This window comes from Haemaphysalis longicornis, unplaced genomic scaffold (genome assembly GCF_048455015.1).
Source record: "Haemaphysalis longicornis isolate Haplotype H1 unplaced genomic scaffold, Haemaphysalis longicornis Haplotype H1 scaffold_1, whole genome shotgun sequence".
NCBI lineage: Eukaryota > Metazoa > Arthropoda > Arachnida > Ixodida > Ixodidae > Haemaphysalis > Haemaphysalis longicornis.
This window is the reverse complement of record NW_027526203.1, coordinates 351919725-351938544: the sequence shown is the minus strand read 5'-3', so window position 1 is coordinate 351938544 and position 18820 is coordinate 351919725. Positions and strand designations below refer to the sequence as shown.

At 45.3% G+C, this 18820-nt stretch overlaps 1 protein-coding gene across 1 annotated transcript in view; it reads right to left on the bottom strand.

The window, feature by feature from the left end:
• Window positions 1–18820, bottom strand: part of LOC144154865 (DNA topoisomerase I, mitochondrial-like) — a 58148-nt gene that overhangs the window by 2726 nt on the left and 36602 nt on the right. Inside the window, exons 15-17 of the mRNA XM_077685943.1 lie at window positions 18375–18502; window positions 10721–10815; window positions 8725–8874 (exon numbers count right to left, since the gene is read on the bottom strand). Coding sequence (XP_077542069.1) covers window positions 8725–8874; window positions 10721–10815; window positions 18375–18502 — 373 coding nt within the window. The remainder of the gene's footprint in view (window positions 1–8724; window positions 8875–10720; window positions 10816–18374; window positions 18503–18820) is intronic.

Here is an 18820-nt window from a genome sequence, read left to right as displayed (position 1 = left end):
CTACCTCCGCCTCGGCGCCGTTCTCGCGATAAGTCGTCGTCACAGGAGCAGAAAATCGTATTTCAGGCGCTTTTAATAATGCATGTTCTTCCTTTCGCTTATCGATAGACATCTTTACTTTATTTGTACGCCATGCGAGACTTTTGCCTGTCCTCGCCTAGACGAATACTTGAGCCGTTGCCCTGTGATGAGAGTGCCGAGCAGACGACCCACGGCGCCCAGCCAATGAGGTTGCGCCCTGCGGTCACGTGCAGTCAGTAACCAATTAGGTGGCGCGTTCCGTCTCTTTTCTACCCCGGTTTTACTCGCAACCAACGGACGAAACGGAGTGGTTCTGGCGGGGAATTGAAAACGAAAAGACGCGCTTTCAAATGAGACCAAGATGGACGCCGTGGCGCATGTAGAACCCGAGGGGCGAGTCGTCGAAAAAATGCTATTTTCGCGTTGAATCTTGGCCGATTTTTGCGGGCGTCGGTGCTATAAATTGATATTATGGCTCAAATACGTACTCCTGGGTCTGGATATTTTGCTAACCGGTAGAAAAATAGTTCTACTTTCTGAAAATGGCGATTTCTAAAAATCGATTTTTTGGCCAAATTTTGGGATTCCAAGACCCGCGTCTCCCCTTAAAGGGGCACTGACACAAAATTTCGAAGGCGAGATAACTTCGGACATAGATTGGTGGGAACACACATATATCATCTGCAAAATATCAGCGGCGAATACAGCCTAGAACATATTTAAAATCAATTTTAAAGTGTGCGAAACGCAACCGAGCAGCCAGCAGAGGACCACGCGCAATCGACATCCCGAGAATATTGTGTAAATAAGCAACATCCAAACACGTCAAGAGTTTGTGTTTGCCGCTTCCGCACTGCCAGCGTTTTTCGCCGGCTCGCCGCTCCAATCGGAGGGCGGAGCTTCTGCTCTCGAGAACGAACGACCCGATCGTTGGCGGCGGAGGCGCCGTGATTTCGTCAGCTCATCGGGCAGCTGGCCGCGACCAAAGTTCTACAGCGATTCCAGGCACTCTGTTTCTATTACTGTTTATTACCATTGGATGCGAAAACGCGCCGGAGGAACGAAAAGCCCACTGAGCTAGCCGCACGGTCGCTGTGCAGGCGGCGGCTACGGCCGCGAAGTGGCCCAGGCCGGCGCAGGTAGCTCGAGTGATAGCTTGTTACCGCTGCACGAAATTGTCCCCAAGTCCCGACCATGGTGGCTTGCATGAGAAAGGAGTTAATGATGCGATGGCGGGTTGCATTAAAAATTGTCATCTGCACCGCTTACGAGAGCGGCACTCGAATATCCGCCGCAGTGCTAAGCCGAACACATCTGTAGGCGGACCTGTAGGCAGACCGGCCGGCTGCTCCCAGCGCGCGTCTTGCCACCCACCGTCTCGAGCGTTGCGCGTCGTTCTTTAGCCGCGGTAGCATTTGCACTCGCAGCGCCTGCGTCACATCCACGGTCGCTTTTTAATTAAGCGCCTCCCGAGATCAGTACGTGGGGGCATTCGCAGAAACTGCCATCGATGCGGATTCGACAGTGCTACGGCGGCTCTGCTCTGTGATATCCCTCAAACGGTCACGTGGTCAGCTTTGTTCACACGAAATCCACAAAATCCATCGTTTCGCAGCACTCGCTGAAACCGAAACTGCGACTGGCCGCATTGAAACTGCTTCTAATTAAACAACCGTCGCACGCTGAAGCAAATGAGGTTTCTACAGGTTATAAGTAGGTCACTAGCTACTTATTGCAAAAAAAAAAAAAAGATGCAAAATTTTTGTGTCAGTGCCCCTTAAGTCACAATTATGGAACAAAGTGGCCACCTGGGAGTGACGCAACCGTCCTTTGGCACGTTACACCTCAGTTCTTTTTGCCCAGTAATTTCAGTGCAATGATACGAGACGAACCCCAACAGCGCAGGATATTGTTAAGGCGTACATTTACCCACACCAACACAATTCATTTTCTTCTTCAGACATACAAACTGCAGTTACAAGGATTGACGGAGCGGAGCGCAGAAGGAAGTGCTCAAGAAAACTGCTTTCCTATCCTTGTGATGGAAGTGACATTACAGCCTGAAGAAAGAAAAATGCTAGTTTGGAGCAATTTTGGGAGTTCTTAGAGTTGATACTGAAACATGTAGATATGCTACAGGGAGGTTACAATAGTTCATACCACAAGCTGCATGCAGCACTGTGCAGGCTATATTATTCTCTATATAGAGTGCCCACGGAGGGCGCCTAACTCACCGTGGAGGGGGTTTTGAAAGGACCTTTCAGTCTCTCCTCGGCAGGTAGAACCGCAAGGACCGGGCGCCTATTCTCGCTTTCCTTCGCGGTGAGTTAGGCGCCCTCAGTGGGCGCTCTATTGACTACAATGTAGCCTCCACACTGCTGCATACAGCTTATGGTATGAACTATAGAACGCTATATCCTTTCAGAAACAATAGGCCAGGCAATATGGTCCACACCTATTTAATCCCAGGCGTGGAAGTGACGGTACAGGCACTAATCTCCAACCTTTATACTTAGATATTCTATATGCACACAAATATAGCAGCAGGCTCTCAAAACGCATGTTTTTCAGTAATCTCTTCCACATGCTGCAGCCTTCCATGTTATCATTACACTACGCCACTCAATAAGCTTGGGACGCGAATGAAGGTTCCCATGTCAAGAGGAGGGACAAGTGATTATGTGTTAGCATGCCCTCTCTATGAAAATGAGCATGCCTTTTAGAAGAGATTAGATGGATTTCTTGCCCCAAACTTCACACATGCTTTGTGTCTGTTGTGTTCGAAAAGCATGTCAGTTTTCAGAATAAAACAGCCAGACGTTAGCACCTTTCTCGCCAGTCTGGCGTGTCTGTGCAAGTGTAATTTAGTCTCAGACATGACCACAGTCAAGTACGAGGTTGGAAATAAGTAACCATGGTGACATATATAGTACACACTTCAAATAACCCAGGCAAACATTTTGCTCCAGTGCCAAGCCTGCGAACAAATACCATTCATACTAACTTTAAGACATTCACTGTACTGGGTGTTATAGGAACCCTAAAGGCTGAATGAAATTTCGTTTTAACTGGAAGATCATACGTTTCGTAGCTAGTTTGGCTTTTGTTTGAAGAGCAACGATGCGTTATTTGCCGAAATAAGTAAATAAAGCCGGTGTTTCTCTCACCCACTTCCCTTTCATTTCTTCGTGACGTACAGTTGAACCTCGATATAACGAACCTCGATTTAACGAAATTCGCGATATAACGAATTTTTTCAAGTTTTCTAACAAAATTTTGCTAAATGCATGTATTTTTGTCTCGATTTTACGAAGTAATTTTGTGCGGCGCTTTCAATTTAACAAAGTCACGGCAAGAAAGGAAGAACGAAATTCCGGTCGAGGCACGTTTTATTTTGCCTCTCAGGCCCTACATTGAAAACATTCAGTACTCAAATTGACTCTTGAAGGCTAAAATGAAAGAAAAGCGGTGAAATCTACGGTTAACAACAATTAAAAGCGAAGAACGAAGCTGCACAAACCGCTAGCGAAGAACGAAGCTGCACAAACCGCTAGCGGTCATTGACGGTTTAATAGTGCGGCCACTATTTTGACGTCTCCATCGTTGCCTACGCCGGCGCCCTCTATGCTTAGGCTACCGAAGCCTACTTCAAGCTTTTTTTTTTTTTTCTACGCGTCATTGCTCACGGTGCTGCTGCCCTAGGTTGTGCTCGCTGATAACCAAATTAATATTTTGTTCGTGCATCATTAGGTGAGTCTTGTAAGCAGCATGAGCACTCCAAGAGAAAGAAAAGTGTTCCGAACAAGAGCCTGAGGAAGTTCGGTGAAACTGACAGCCACCGAAGCGTGATGGATGCCGTCGATGTTCTGCGGAGGCACGCAGGTGCACACGAATGTTTATAAGACCTTGTTAGCGCTGTCAGCATACGAGCGTCACGTAAAGCCCGCCATGGTCAAGAAACGCCAAGCACTGCTTACGGACTTCTTCACTACGGCTTGAACATCGAGTGCTGGTGGCAATAAATTGCTCTCTTTGAACGTGGTCATCTTCGTTTCACCAGCGTTCATTAGACAGCTGCGGTGCGGAGAAATCAGTTTCGTAAGGGCTCAGTGGGCATTAAAGTAATTGCTTAATCGAATTTGGCCGGAAGATTTTTAATGTAAGCTTTCCGCTTTCCGGAGCACGTAAGCGCTGCTCCACACAGTGAAGCGGTCCGCGTGTACTCCGCTCAACTCGCAATCATGGCTTTATCTCGAGTGTTGTGGTTGCATCACGCGCCCATACTGCAGAGCCTTTGTACATTAAAAAAGTAGGGGTGTGCGAATATCAAATTTTTCGAATTCGAATCGAATACGAATATCTAGCTTCGAATATCGAATCGAATATCGAATAATTAAGGGCGGATGTGGCTTTCGAAATCCACCTCTTGATTTCTTTGTGAATTTCGATGAAAATTTGCACAGCAACCGGAAATGCTTTTTTGGTAACAACAAAAATTTCAAAGGAATATTTTGAAAACTTCTTTATTTATAAAATTTTCTTTCTGTCCACTTTGTACCGAGCTTGAGTGGCCTATAAAACATGATAGAAAGCTTGTTCAAAACACTTCGCACTTCCAAATGAATGGACGAGGTCTTGACAGCCTTATATTTTTTATTAGAACACAACTTTTTATAGTTTTTTGTTTTTTAGAGGTGAATGTACAACAGGCATATAGACAATGAATGACCATTTGAATAAAAAATTCACCAAAAGTAAACCTGAAAAACTAAGAGTGTCACAACCTGAACTGTTGATCAAGGAATGAAACTAAAAAAAAAACGGAATCAAAAATACACCTACAGGTCACAAAGAAATCACTAAAACAAGAGACGTAGGTAGCAAAAAAAAAAACTTGAGAAAACGGATTCCGAAGTTGAAAAATAGATTTCATTCATCAAAAGTCACCAGGGTTGTAGCCTTTCATAATTTTTTAACACTGGGCTTTTGGAATGCCTTGCCTTAAAATTGGAGTGCCTTTTGCACCCTTTTTTTCCATAAAACATCAATTGCAGCTGCTAGCTGTGAAGCATACACAGCCCAGTTTGCGGACCAAGGGGGGGAGACGGCTTGAAATGCAATGTAGGTTAGCTGGTTGCTTGTACTGCACTGCAAAACTTCCCTCTGCAGTGACCATGGCAACAAATTAAGCACTCTTTTCTTTTCCTTCAATTTGAAAACTGAGCTTTGACTTCTTTTATGCTGCATATCATGGCCTGGAGCAGCAGCTTACGTGCAGGCGTTCAGTGCCAAAAGTTTACATACCACAAGGGTACAAATGAGCTACTTTGAAGCTTGGTATAATATTTTTCATAACTCCAAATTCAATATTTGGGCATTTCTTGGTACTCTTAAAATTGAGGGCATCCAATATTCCTCGCAGCACAGCCGCTATGCACTAAACTATACATGTGTGCATTGGTATTAATAATTTCCCTAAAAAATAAATAAAATCAATTTTTTAAAATTCAACTACTGTAAGGTACATTTTTAACGCTGTCAACACGTTCATATTCCTAACTCAGACCTTGTTTTCATGGTTACTCGAAGTGCGCGGGAAACGTTGCGCAAGAGAGCGATATGGCTCACCCTCATCGCGGCGCTCGTACACCGGAACATGTCATCCTTGGTTTACCCCTGACATGGCCCGTCAGGTCGCTCTTACGAATAAATCTAAAATCACAGGCATTAATTACAACTACTGGAGTTCAATCGTACCAGGTTGCGTTGTCAGGCGATGCTCCAACGCGCAGCGGCTACGCCGTGCGCGCCGAAGCTTTTGGCGCGTCGCCCGTTTCTTTCCCAAGGCTAGCGAGACTACTGCCAACCTTAGCAATAACTAAGCGTGTAAGCATCGCAAATAAGGCGAAAAGTTCGCTGCGCGAACCGCTATCACAGCGCGCACACCGCGTTTCCCCCTCCAGGGTAAAGTCTCGCGCCCCACGAAAAGCGTTGGGTGACCGATCCGCTTTTCCAGCCACGCAACTTCCCGTAATATGGCTTGTGATCTCAGGCATTCCCATCGCGATAATGTCTCTGTTGAATACCACCGCAGATACCATGATTGAACAGAAACTTGGCCGAGCGAAGCGGTGCAAATTAACTCAGAAACGCGCATTACGCAATTCAGGTGGCCGCCATCTTGAAATGCCGCAGCGACGCCCAATCAGGAGGGCCGTTTCCACGCGCGCAGTCAGAAAGGCCAACCGCGCTTCAGCATCTATATCTCACTTCGTTTGTGCGCCTTTATTTTTCTGCCATTCGTGCGTTTGTGAATGCACGAAGATAAAAGAGACGGTAAGGACCGGCTCGGCCGATCCAATGGTACCAAAATGGCCGCGCTCGGTGGCACCGTTGCGGAGATACAGCGCTCCGAGAATTGCCGTTTTTTCGCACATTTGGCGTGACATTTTGCCACCGCCCATTTGCGCTGACATTGTGCCACAAATTTGCGACGGTTTTCGTAAGTTGAAAGACGCGTCCCCCCTTAAACTATTCAACCAAAATATTCGATAATAGCCGATTATTCGAACCCGTTCGACTATTCGAAACAATTCGAATACATAGTTTTCGAAGCGAATACGAATATATCATATTTAATATTCGAGTAATATTCGAAATTTTCGAATATTCGCACACCCCTATAAAAAAGTCTTTCGAAAGTTTCACAGCAGCCTTCCGCTGTTGGCCCGCCGCGCCTAAGCCTACCACTGAATGGACGAAAAGAGGCGTAACTTCGAACGAGCACCTCGGCGGGGTGAAGTTCACGGGCCATGGACGCGGGTTCAGTTGACTAACAGCGGCATTTAGTAGTGACCGAAATGAAAAAAGAAAAAGTGGAAACCTAGTCTGCTATCATATTTAATAAGGCGTTGCGAAAAAAGCACCGGTTTTACGATGACACAAGAACTACCGTCGGCTATCCGAATTCCATTGCCCAAGTGTTGAAACTTAATTCACACAATTTTCGCGGCCAGTTTTAGTACAAATTTCGCTTTAATTGCAGAGGTAACTACATAGCAGTTGTTGCCTGGCGAGGGCCAAAGTGTTAAAACCCCAATAACTGGTTAAATGAACTGTAAAATCAAAACCTCGATTTTACGAAATTCTCGATTTAACGAAATTTGCGGCCCCAAGTACGACTTCGTTATATCGAGGTTTAACTGTAGTCATTTCGTCGCAAAATAGAGAGGCACACAGGTGTACTACGGCAACGTTTCTCTGGCCAGAAACTTTTGGACTTGATTTTTTACCAACGGAATGAGAAACGCGGTTAGATGCTCGAGCAGACTGTGTGCCTGCATATTCCGGTGTCCCAAACCCCATCAAGCCAGCTGTGAGCAAGGAGGGTTGCGGCGAAGCCGCTTCTGAAGCAACAAGCGCCGTTTCGAATATCAAATGCAGCGTCCTCTGCTCCCGGCTGGCGCCTTTACATCACCTCTCCTGGCAATCACAGCCATCTCATATTACCTTCTCGCGCAACGCGAACATAGTGTGAAATAAACCCTCTTCACGGCAGCCATGTCCAGAAGTCGTCGTTGCCTGCGCAGAGCGACGCACATTTTCCGGATTATCAACGGCGGCCTGAGGTGAACGGGCGGATCGGTCGGCTAACAACTCGCAGTAAGTTATTTCATGGTGATTATGTTCGAACTGGGCACGCTTTACCGATAGCAACATTTTAAATAAAGTGTTACTCCTCCTCCAACTCCTTTATGCTCGGAGAACGGGAGAGTGGAAGCTTGGGCGACTCGCTTATTAACCACCTGCAGTGCATATTGTTCCTTTTGCCAATTCTAACGAAGAGACTTAAGCTGCTCCCTGCCAACTACATCACTTGCCGAAGCTCGGGCACTCACCGTCGTAGGTTACCGACTTCGCTAGGTGTGCACCAATGCTTTTTGAAAATGAAATTGAAAGCATGATAGCTCCTGGAATAGTGAGGGAAGCAGCCTGCCTAGCAGAGTATTAAAGCTGTAACCTGCATTTTTAGATGCGATGAGCTCCCGTAACGCTCTGATTTACCATTATTTCACGTGCCCAACTACTTAGGAACATCTATACATGCTTCACCAATGAGCTCGCGCCGCTCACCACCTTTGTGACGTCACAAACCGTGGTACCCAAAAGCGTACGTGCGTCGTCCCCTGTTGTCACATTTCTGGCGTTTTCTGTCTTGTTAAACAACTGCTAGTTGCGAGAATGGTGTATTTAGATTCTCGGCACCCTAATCCATTGATACAGAGAAACCTGTTTCTACTCTTCAGTGTCCCTTTAATGAGATCAATGCAGGAAATACGCCTACTATGCGAGTAAACATGTTACCTAATACAGCAGCTCAGGCAGACTCACGAACACAGCGGCTTGTGCAATAGCCAGTACACGAGCGTGCCTGCCTACTTTCTAAACAAATACACGCAGTCCCAAAACTAAACGATGCAAAAGTATTGTAAATGGGGCACTCTCTTGCAGGTGTAAATAAATGCAGGCCCCCCCTCACTGGAAAAGGCCCACGAGTAGTACCGGGCCCATTCAGCTGGGTCCTGCAAGCTCTCGATAATGCTTTTCCCAAACTGGCTTTGCTGGCAAGCAACACGTACAGCTGGATTGTTCCCCACCCTTTCCCACAGGCGAGAGAGAGAGAGAGAGAGCCAAACTGCCTACCAGGCCACACTGATTCGAGGATCAAGGTAGTTGAGCTTGGAGGTCCCCAGGGCAATCTGCTTGTTCTCTTCCTTGTCCATAGCTTGCACCTCCAGCTTCTTCATTTGGTCTTCAAGCTGCTGCATGCGCTTCTTCTTGCGATCCAACAGCCTGCATTTAGGTGGCACACTGGTAGAACTGCACACAGCAATGCACCCATCTGCCTTCCCACCATGCACCACATGACTACTGCCTGCAGAAGTCAGGCTTCCCCACAATGCACCTGCGCTGACAGAGGAAGGCAACAGGCAGCCTCCTCTTGAAAAGTGCTAAGTGTTACGACGACAAAAGGGTTGCAGAGAGGACAGGACTAAGTCAAACTTGCAACTGTTTAATTTACAAAACAATGAGACCGACGTGAAGTATATACTGTAAGACCTTTATTTTGCTTGGAAAGATAAGATCTCACGGAAGAATGACAGGCCTTCCAAATAACCACGAAAGTGGACAAATGCAGTAGTACACGATCAATTTTGCCAAGTAAAAAATTCAATTTTGTCCTAAGAGGGCGTCCACCCCAAAAAAAGCAAACAATCGTGCACCCTCTCATCCCCTACATGCCACATGTTTCGTTGCTGTCAACCTACGCCTTTTACATTTACTTTTTTTTTTGTTGTGCAGCATATAGCCCCCTGTATATACTTGATGTGTGTGCATCGTACTTCTGTAGGTATGGAACAGCTGCATGCAATGTGGAGAATTGACAACCAATAGACCGTGTGGCTTCTGAGAGATGGGACTGAGGGATGAAACCAGGACTAGGGCATTGCAAGACACGAACAGTCGGAGGAACATGGGAGAGGTCTTCGTGCTGAAGAAAACACAAGCAGGCTGCTGCTCGTAAAACAGTTGCAAGCCTGCACCTTGTCCCATCCGCATGCATATGGTGCAGCACCTACTAGTCTCCTTTTGAATAAAAATATGGGGGACGGAGGCTTGGAAGGGATTTATCTCTTGGCTTCAAACACCTGCTGATAAAGTAGTCATGCAAAAGCAGACCAGGTTAACACCTTCTAGATAAAGTGTATACTCCAGACCCACTTTTCTCGTCAGATAACATAGTTTTCGTCATACTGCAGTAATAATATCAACTTTTTGTACTTCGGGCGTTAAGAAGAATAACAAAGCTATCAAAGTTCTCATTTCTGTAATGCCAAAGAAAGCTTTCATTTGAGTATAGTGGTGCTGAAGGTCTCAATGCTTCTGGCGATGTCCTTGGATGCCACAAGACTCTACCACAGCCTGCCACCAAATTTAAACGTTCAATGTCAGTATGAAAACCTATAGTAAAATTTCAGGCCTGAAATGTTACGAATAAAATATCATGCGTGAATTCGTGCCCATTGCAGATCCAACCCCCAAATTTTCGTGTGAAATTTATGTGTCGGTACTTTCGCCGCAGAGGTGCAAATGTAAAAATTGACGCCCACACAAAGATCCGAGTCCATGCTCACAGAGGTGTGAAGAGGCAGTCATACCCACCACTATGCCAGGAAGTACGATTTGAAAAGACAGCACCCGCACGGCTTTGAAAAGCACTATCCAATTGCAAAAAATAGTGGCGCATGCACGTTACACCCGGATTCAGAATAACACCATGGCCAGGTTGGATGCCTATAAAGCAATGGCCCCATATTTCATCCAATGCCCTGCCGCACTGCAAATGTGCCAGTCCTGCTTACACGGACTGGAATAAACACAAAATCAGATTTCTACAATACATATTGGCACATTCACATTTTGTTCATAACTGGTAGTACAGATTTTCCTTTTTCTAGTAGGGAGGGGAGGAGACACAATTAACTTTGAATTTTGGTGGTTTTACATGCCGAAGCTACACCTAGGCTCTCAGGCATGCCGTAGTGAAGTGCTATGGATTTAGACTATATGTCCACTGAAGTCTCAAGCACAGGTGCTGTTTTTTTTCGCTCCCATCAAGAAAAAGAGAATCACTCACTGCTTGTCCTTTTCAGTCCGCGAGTTGTTGTAGTCAGATTTCAGCTGCTTGATTTCCATTTTACACTGCCGAATCTGCTCTTCTTTTTCCTCCATCTGCAATTGTACGCCATCATTAGCACTCCATAGGAATTCCGCAATAATACATGCCTGGCACACTCGGGCTTTAAGCGAGAGGTACAGAGTGTTTCAGAAATGTGTGTCCAAGCCCCACAAATTCCCACTGTTGAGATGCCAATTGAGCCAGGGGTGCACCTAAAAAAAGTTAGGGTTCTGAATTTTTTTGTTTTGGAATTTGAGGATACTTATTCACTAACTAATTAAATTAAAAAGGTTTTGCTTTTTATTTGTGTTTTTTTATATTATACTTCAACAATATGTTCACAAAATTCTTCCAGTGAAATGGACATGCATTTACTTTGGTGAAACTGATGTCTCGTTTCGTCACTTCAGAAATCGCACAATTGCTGCAGTCCGAAATAATGCAGAAATAGCACCACAGATATAAATGCACACACACAAAGCATTTCGTATGGTTTGTGAATGCAAAAGCATGAATGCCTGAGGCACCTTGTTTCTGCCTCGCGTAGTCAAAGGGCTTTGTAAGCTTGCTGCTCCAGATACTTTGCGTAGTGATCCACCTCAATGCTTTTGAACCGCTTCAATCTGTCGCCTGTGCGTCGCGCTGTTGGTAGTTCCTGCCACCGCGTAACGTGAGAGTAGATGACGATGAATTTTGACTGTTCGTTCCTGTAAATGCATCCTCCTGCTCCCTTCACCTACAATGCACTGGTACTATGGCTCGCCTTGTGCTATGAAGCCTTCTCGCCATGCCCTCTCTCCTTACCACGATTTCTTTTAGCGGTCAGATCATGGCTCGGGTACTGCAACACATGTGAGGCATGCTTACAGGGGCTAGAAGTAAAAAGAAGCTCTGCTGTAAAAAAAGCCAAGGCTTGAACGGAAAAGCAGGAACAAGCCAAGTAAGAAAGTCTTCATGAAATCAAGCTTACTGTCATACTCTCCCAAGCATTCGTTAACACTGCATCATTTCATTAACTATTGGTTATGTGACCAGACACTTCACTTTGACAGGACCATCCTTTTTGCCTCCCTACTGCACTACATCCAGTTTTTGGCAGGTGGAAGAGCTCAAGGCCGCACCCAATCATTGCAATCGCAACTTTGCACAACAGAAACTTTAAAACACTCATTTGTTCCCAAATATTTAACATTTGTGGATGCCTGAGGTAGAGTAGCAACTCTTTCTGTGTGCTTCGAGTGCCCTGTCCCTTTCCCCTCCTGATGATATCATACCTGCCAACCTGGTGACATGAAAATTCGTAATAACCGCGGACTGGGGGAAGTGGGGGGGGGGGGGCAGCAAACTTTAATTTTTATGTCTGAACGTTCTCACGTTTTCAGAACCATACGTGCAAACCATCAGTGTTGTAGAGTAATGAGCAGCAACTCCATTGGGTAGGGAAGCGAATTCTTACGTGTACAATTTAAAGAACACTTTGTGGTAGTCTCGCGGCTTTGAGCCTGCTGTTGCAATGCGAAGGAACTACCCCGGTCGTACCACGGGTCTTACTGCACAGGACGCGGCAGTCATACAAAAAGCGCCACGAACAGAGAAGTCGTAACCGGCCGGTGAACAACACGCTATAAGCAGACTTCTCTTAGATGCAGCAAGTTCTGGATATGGATGCGTAGCGCACCCCGAGAAGAAGACAAATTGCTGCTTCGCAGTTGGTGATAACAATACTACGTATTGCTTTCTCGTGGCGGCGCAGGTACCAAAGGTGGAGGAAAAGCGCATCACAATTGAGCGTCTCCGGTGACGCAGAAGACGTTCATGCACTGTGTACGCCTCGGCTAGTGATTAGCATGATTCCAAGACGTCCTGGTAGGCTTATGTTACACATTTTACAGCCAACATTGCAGAAGTGCGGTATGCCAATTACTGAGATATCGAGAATGCCCAGCCAACGATAACGTTGGATGCCAAGCATGTTGTTTCACAGACCGAAACCGGTTTAATTCTAATATTGGTCATCGTCTAATCACGTCCATATGCTTTAGCTGGTGCAGCCGCCGCAGACTGCGCATGGTGGTTTTTCTTTTGGAAATAATGGCATATTTAAAACCAGTAAGGAAACAGCAGCAAGACTGACAAGTTTCACAGAGTTTACTAGAAAGAGTTTTTATCAGCCATGTCCCCCCTTAAGGGGGGACGCAGGTCTTAGAATGGCCAAAAATCGCGAAAAAAACGTGTTTTGAGAAAAATACATTTTTGAAGCCTTTGTAACTTCAAGAACCTACTCTAAAAGTTTCACCGCTGAATTCGATCGAAATGTGTCCTAAAATCAACTTTGTAAACATGACGGCGACCCCAAATTGTCGAAAATCGGGAAAGAATTGCTTGAACTTCGCGCGCGCGCCATGCGCGAAGGAGACGACAGGCGGCAGCCATCTGGGACGCGTTTTGAAGATCGTTTCTTTGTGCGTATTTTGCGATATCTCAAAATGGCGTAGCACGGCGAGGGCCCTCGCTCTCGCCGTTTTTCGAAAGGTCACTTACGAGCCCCTGATTGGCCAGACCGCGCGCGTGCGTCGCGTCTCTGATTGGGCGGCGCGGTGAACCCGGCGCTTTTTGCGTTTGTGTTTGTTTTTTTTTCCTCGCGTTCGCCTCCACGGTAGTTTATCTCATCATGTCTTTTTATCTCTGCTGCTGCAATTTGGTGCAACGTGTTCTTTTTCGTGCTACAATGCCGGGAGATGTTCGCATAAAAAAAAAACTACGCGTCAAGCGTACGGGAAGTGGCGGAAACGCGCGTCTAACGCGGGGCCGACCTCGCATGTTGCGTCTGAGACAGAAGATTTTTCATTATCTCAGGCTGTGGCAAGTTGCAGTGCTTCAGGCGTCAGCGAACCGTCATCCGGCTCCTCAAGTGCCAACCAGAACCGCATCGACAACGTGTATTACACCACTGGTGAATCTGCCGAGCGTGCTAAACATGCGGCGGATGTGAAGAAGCATTTGGCGTCGCAGTCGGCGACAAAGCGCAAGTTCAAACTTTTGGACAGAGAACCAGCGAGCGAAAGCTCGGAAAGTGGCACAGAATTTGTCACCGTGGACTTGGACGTGATAAATTCGTGATAATCATTGCATTCGTATTGAATTGCTCTAGCAGGTGATGCTATCTGTACAACCCTAGTGTTGATCACAAAATTGCAATATCCAGCTACGGCCATGCAGTTTTTAGTTTTGAGAGATCCCTCTCCCCCTTACGGGGTGTTTTTTTTATCTTGCAGTTGAGCTATGATGATAAGACTGGTATAATTGCATTCGTATTAAATTGCTCTAGCAGGTGATGCTATTTGTACAACCCTAGTGTTGATCACAAAATTGCAATATCCAGCTACAGCCATGCATTTTTTTTGTTTTGAGAGATCCCTCTCCCCCTTACGGGGTCTTTTTTTATCTTGCAGTTGAGCTATGATGATAAGACTGGTATCATTGCATTCGTATTGAATTGCTCTAGCAGGTGATGCTATTTGTACAACCCTAGTGTTGATCACAAAATTGCAATATCCAGCTACAGCCATGCATTTTTTTTGTTTTGAGAGATCCCTCTCCCCCTTACGGGGTCTTTTTTTATCTTGCAGTTGAGCTATGATGATAAGACTGGTATCATTGCATTCGTATTGAATTGCTCTAGCAGGTGATGCTATTTGTACAACCCTAGTGTTGATCACAAAATTGCAATATCCAGCTACAGCCATGCATTTTTTTGTTTTGAGAGATCCCTCTCCCCCTTACGGGGTCTTTTTTTATCTTGCAGTTGAGCTATGATGATAAGACTGGTATCATTGCATTCGTATTGAATTGCTCTAGCAGGTGATGCTATTTGTACAGCCCTAGCGTTGATTAGAAAATTGCAATTCACCTACGTCTTTGCTTTAGTTTTGAAAAGCATAACGGAATAATGTCACTTTTTCATTGGCTGCTCTGCTTTAGCATTACAAGTAGCAGAAGAGACTGCAGTATGCAATGTGTGGGCTCGTATGTAGTTTTCAGAGGCACTGGTTTCTGAAGCTTATTTGTAGAAAATCTACTTTTTCTCAACCGTTTTCAGAGATTATGCTTGGCTTTACGCTGAATGTTTTACGCTTATTTTTGTGGTACAGGCACATAGTGTGCTTTTCTTCATGAAGAACTGAGCTACACAGTGATGCCATTTTTGTTATTGTAGCTGTGCTGTAACAAAAGTTACTATGATCGGAAACTTCAAATGCATTTTTCTCAGTTTCTTTTTTTGCGAGACCGTGCTCTACCTTACGGGGGGTTTTGTTATGTTGCTCTTGAGCTAGGATGACAAGACTGGTATCATTGTATTCGTATTGAATTTATCTAGCAGGCTATGCTATTTTTATCACTCTGACACTGTTCACCTATAAGCAAAATTGAGTAATGATGAAATAATTTTATAGAAATTGTTAGTATAAAATGTTCACTTTTTTCATACTTTGCAAAAGCTTTTGAAATGAATAAAAATAGCATAGCCTGGCAGAGTGGACCTTTGGCATTATGTCCATATAATTCATCTTTGAGCTTGATAAAGCGAAATAGCTCTAAACCCCCGTAAGAAATGCCTCAATAAATTCATTTCAAATCACTGTATCTCTTCAACAAATTCTCCTATGTTAAAACCAATTACATATTTGAAATCAGCATAAAAAACTGGTCAAGACTGCCAATTTTCATCAATCTGGCACTAGAAATAAAAAAAAATTGTCCAAAGACCCACCTCCCCTCTTAAAGAAGTACTGACACCAATTTTCGGCGTTAATATTATTGCACAGTTCGCTTCCTTTACTCAACAGAATACCCTGGGTGAAATATGAGCGGCCTGTGACACGAAGAACATACTTCAATTGGACCTCATTTATCGCGCAAACGAAACAGCGTGCGGAGTGGCACTCAGCAAATGGACATCAGCGTGACATCATGCCGTGAAAGCTAAAAGAAGTGACGCGACAGCGCTCATCAAAAACTCATGATGTAACTTCACGCGTGCGGCCCCGCGAGCGGGGAACGTGTTCAGCTTCGGCGGCGGCGTGGTCGAAACAACGCCCCACCGGCCTCTGCACTGTTTTGACGTCCGCACAAAGCGGTGAGGTCATGCCGGGATTCTGTCATAAGCGCCTTTCGGGATGAATGCACGGGAATTTGAAACAAACGATTTTCAGGCCGTTCAATGTAATTAACCCTTTGAGGGTTTTTGCCGTACGTGTACTGCGGCGGTTTTCCGTCCCGCAAGGTCTTTGCCGCACGGGTACGATTTCGAGCATCCGTATGAAATTTCGCGCCATATTAACGATGCATGCTCCCTGGGAGGTGCTGCCACCTCCTGGGACTTACAAGAAGTGTTTTAAATTTGATTGTGCTACCTTCTTGCGGTGAAAAACAGAACTCTCTGGCTTCAGCGCATTACGGCGTCTGTACGTGTCAACGCGTTTCGTGGTTTTAGTTTCGCCACGTGATCGCATCGGAGGCGCACGAAACTTGGATCGGCGCTCACTATCAGGGGCGGCGGAAGTTGATTTCGATCTATGTTGGCGCTGCTCTTATCTTGTTTATTACCCACGCTCACTAGGTATTCTTGCCCTCCTTGCTTGGAACTGAAGTAACCTAATCGGAGACTCCGTTGCGGGGGCAGCTGAAGTTGATTTCTATCTATATATTGGCGCTGCTATTAGCTTGATTATCACCGGCGCGCATGAGTTCTTCAGATGCACGGCAAAGCGGCGATATGGCCCAACGAACTGCCCGCTCTGACGACACCGACCGCGATGACTCTTCTGACTCTGAGTTTGCTCCTTTCACCGAGTCTGAATCGGAAGACAGTCTTTCTTCGGAAGAAGACAGCTCATTTTCGGACATGTCAGGGTTCGTACAGGCTTCAAAAGCAAAAATTCAAGGGTTTTCAAGGACTTTCAAGGACCAGAAAACACATTTTCAAGGTTCCCATCTAATGTTTTATCTGGGATTATTTATAACCTTTCCAACACAATGCAAAAGTTTTTTATGCACAATACCTAAGCACATTAGTGCACATTTAGATATGTGCTAACGGGTTCGTAAATGCTCCCCCAGCTTTAATTTTATTTCATGGTTGGTATTTACAGGTTTTTCGTTTTTCTTTGTGTTTTTCTGAGGCTGCTTGATTTCAAAACTTAGTTCATGTTGCCTGCATCTCCTGTTTTGTCAGCAAGAGCATCAGCTGGAGCAAGTGTTGCTTCAAGGCAGGACGAACCATGTGCACGTCCATCATTTGCACGTAAAAGCAAACGTAGATGGAGCGTATGAGGCACAGACTAGATGGAAGATGCAAGATAGAGAACAGAAGCTGGCTTTCATTGGATTGTCTCATGATATGGATTGGATTGACAAGTGCCTCCTCCCAATGTTGCCTCGTAATAATGAAAATCCACCAAACTTGTAATTTCACGCAATACACTGAACCTTGATTGTTACAATGTTTCTTTACATTTGTTAACACCTAAAATGTAGGACAAACACTTTAAATTCTTGGCAGGGCCATTGATTCTCTCCGGAAAAATCAAGGGTATTCAAGGACCATTTAAAAATTCCAGGACTTTCCAGGCCTTGAAATTGACACTTCTAAATTCAAGGGTTTTCAAGGTTTTCAAGGACCTGTGCGAACCCTGCATGTGCTTTATGCGTGCAGACTGCGATAAGGCACTGTGCATAGACCCGTGTTTCAAAGAATACCACACTCTATTGAACATTTTTCAGTTCTAAGTGATGCTGACCCCAAAATACTGTTCCTGATAATTTTTTACCATTTAATCCTGACTTCAGACATTTTGTACATTCCAAATCCGCAATAAACTAATTTGACCACCAGGGAAAGTTTTTTTCAAAAAAAATTCGACCCTCAAAGGGTTAATTATCGCTCGCTGAAGTATTCAAAGTGCTGTTTTGGGTTTGCCAGGCCATTAAGCATCGATAAAAGCAATAAAAGTGGAACATAAAATTTTCGTGTCAGTACTCCTTTAATGCAACTGCACGAACAAGTAGTAAGATATGTAGCATCCCTCTAGAACATGCTTTTTGTTCATGCGTCATGGCTAAACATAAAAGTGAGAGGAAAACTAACCAGATCTACATTAGGAACCAAATGCCAACGTTTTAACATGAGTGGCAAAAAATAAGCCATGACACGTAGGAGTCCGAGGCAGAATTGTTAATAGGCCTTCGGAAAATATAAGAAAAGACAAAACAGCAGGAACAGAGAGAGAGAGAGAGAGAGAGAGAGAGAGAGAGAGAGAGAGAGAGAGAGAGAGAGAGAGAGAGAGAGAGACTCCTTATCATGGGTGGTCATGTGCGCAGAGCTAAAAAAATTCTAATTCAGGAGTCTTACCCGCTGCAGTTACACCTGGCCTATGAGACAATGTAGTGGAGGGCTGTTTTCAATTGACACCTCCATCAGAAAAATGGTCAATGCGGCTGGTATTGAACCTGTGTATTTGGGCTTGGCACTCGGGCCTCAAAATTAAGCTGTACTGTTTGGCCCTGGCCTTAACCATTCATACATGAATTATCTCGTGGTAAGCGCATTTACCTTCTTCTGGAGGTTCTCCATCTGCTTGTTGAAAGTCTTGGGAACAGCCCGCTGATGGTTGCAAAGAATGGCTACAGCCCTGTTTGCTCGGTTGTAAGCCAACATCTTCTCGGGAAGTGACATGTCGGCTGTAAAAACAGTGACACAAGGAGATACCATAACTCCCGATCTCTCAAAAGAGAACTATTCTCCAGGGCAAAGGGCAAGCAAGCAGGGCACTGCCAAGTAATGTGAACCAAAATCCATGCACACAGCCAAATTTTTCCTCAAGGGAAAGGACCTGCAATGAAGCATAGTGCGGGAAGGAGCACAGTGCCCACAACCGACACGGCCCCGCCAGGCAAACACCCTACAAATTGTGGGCACACCTGCCTCACTTTCAACTGGCAATGAATCCCCCAATATCACAGCACTCCGGAGCACTGAGCGCTGGCAATATGCCGTGA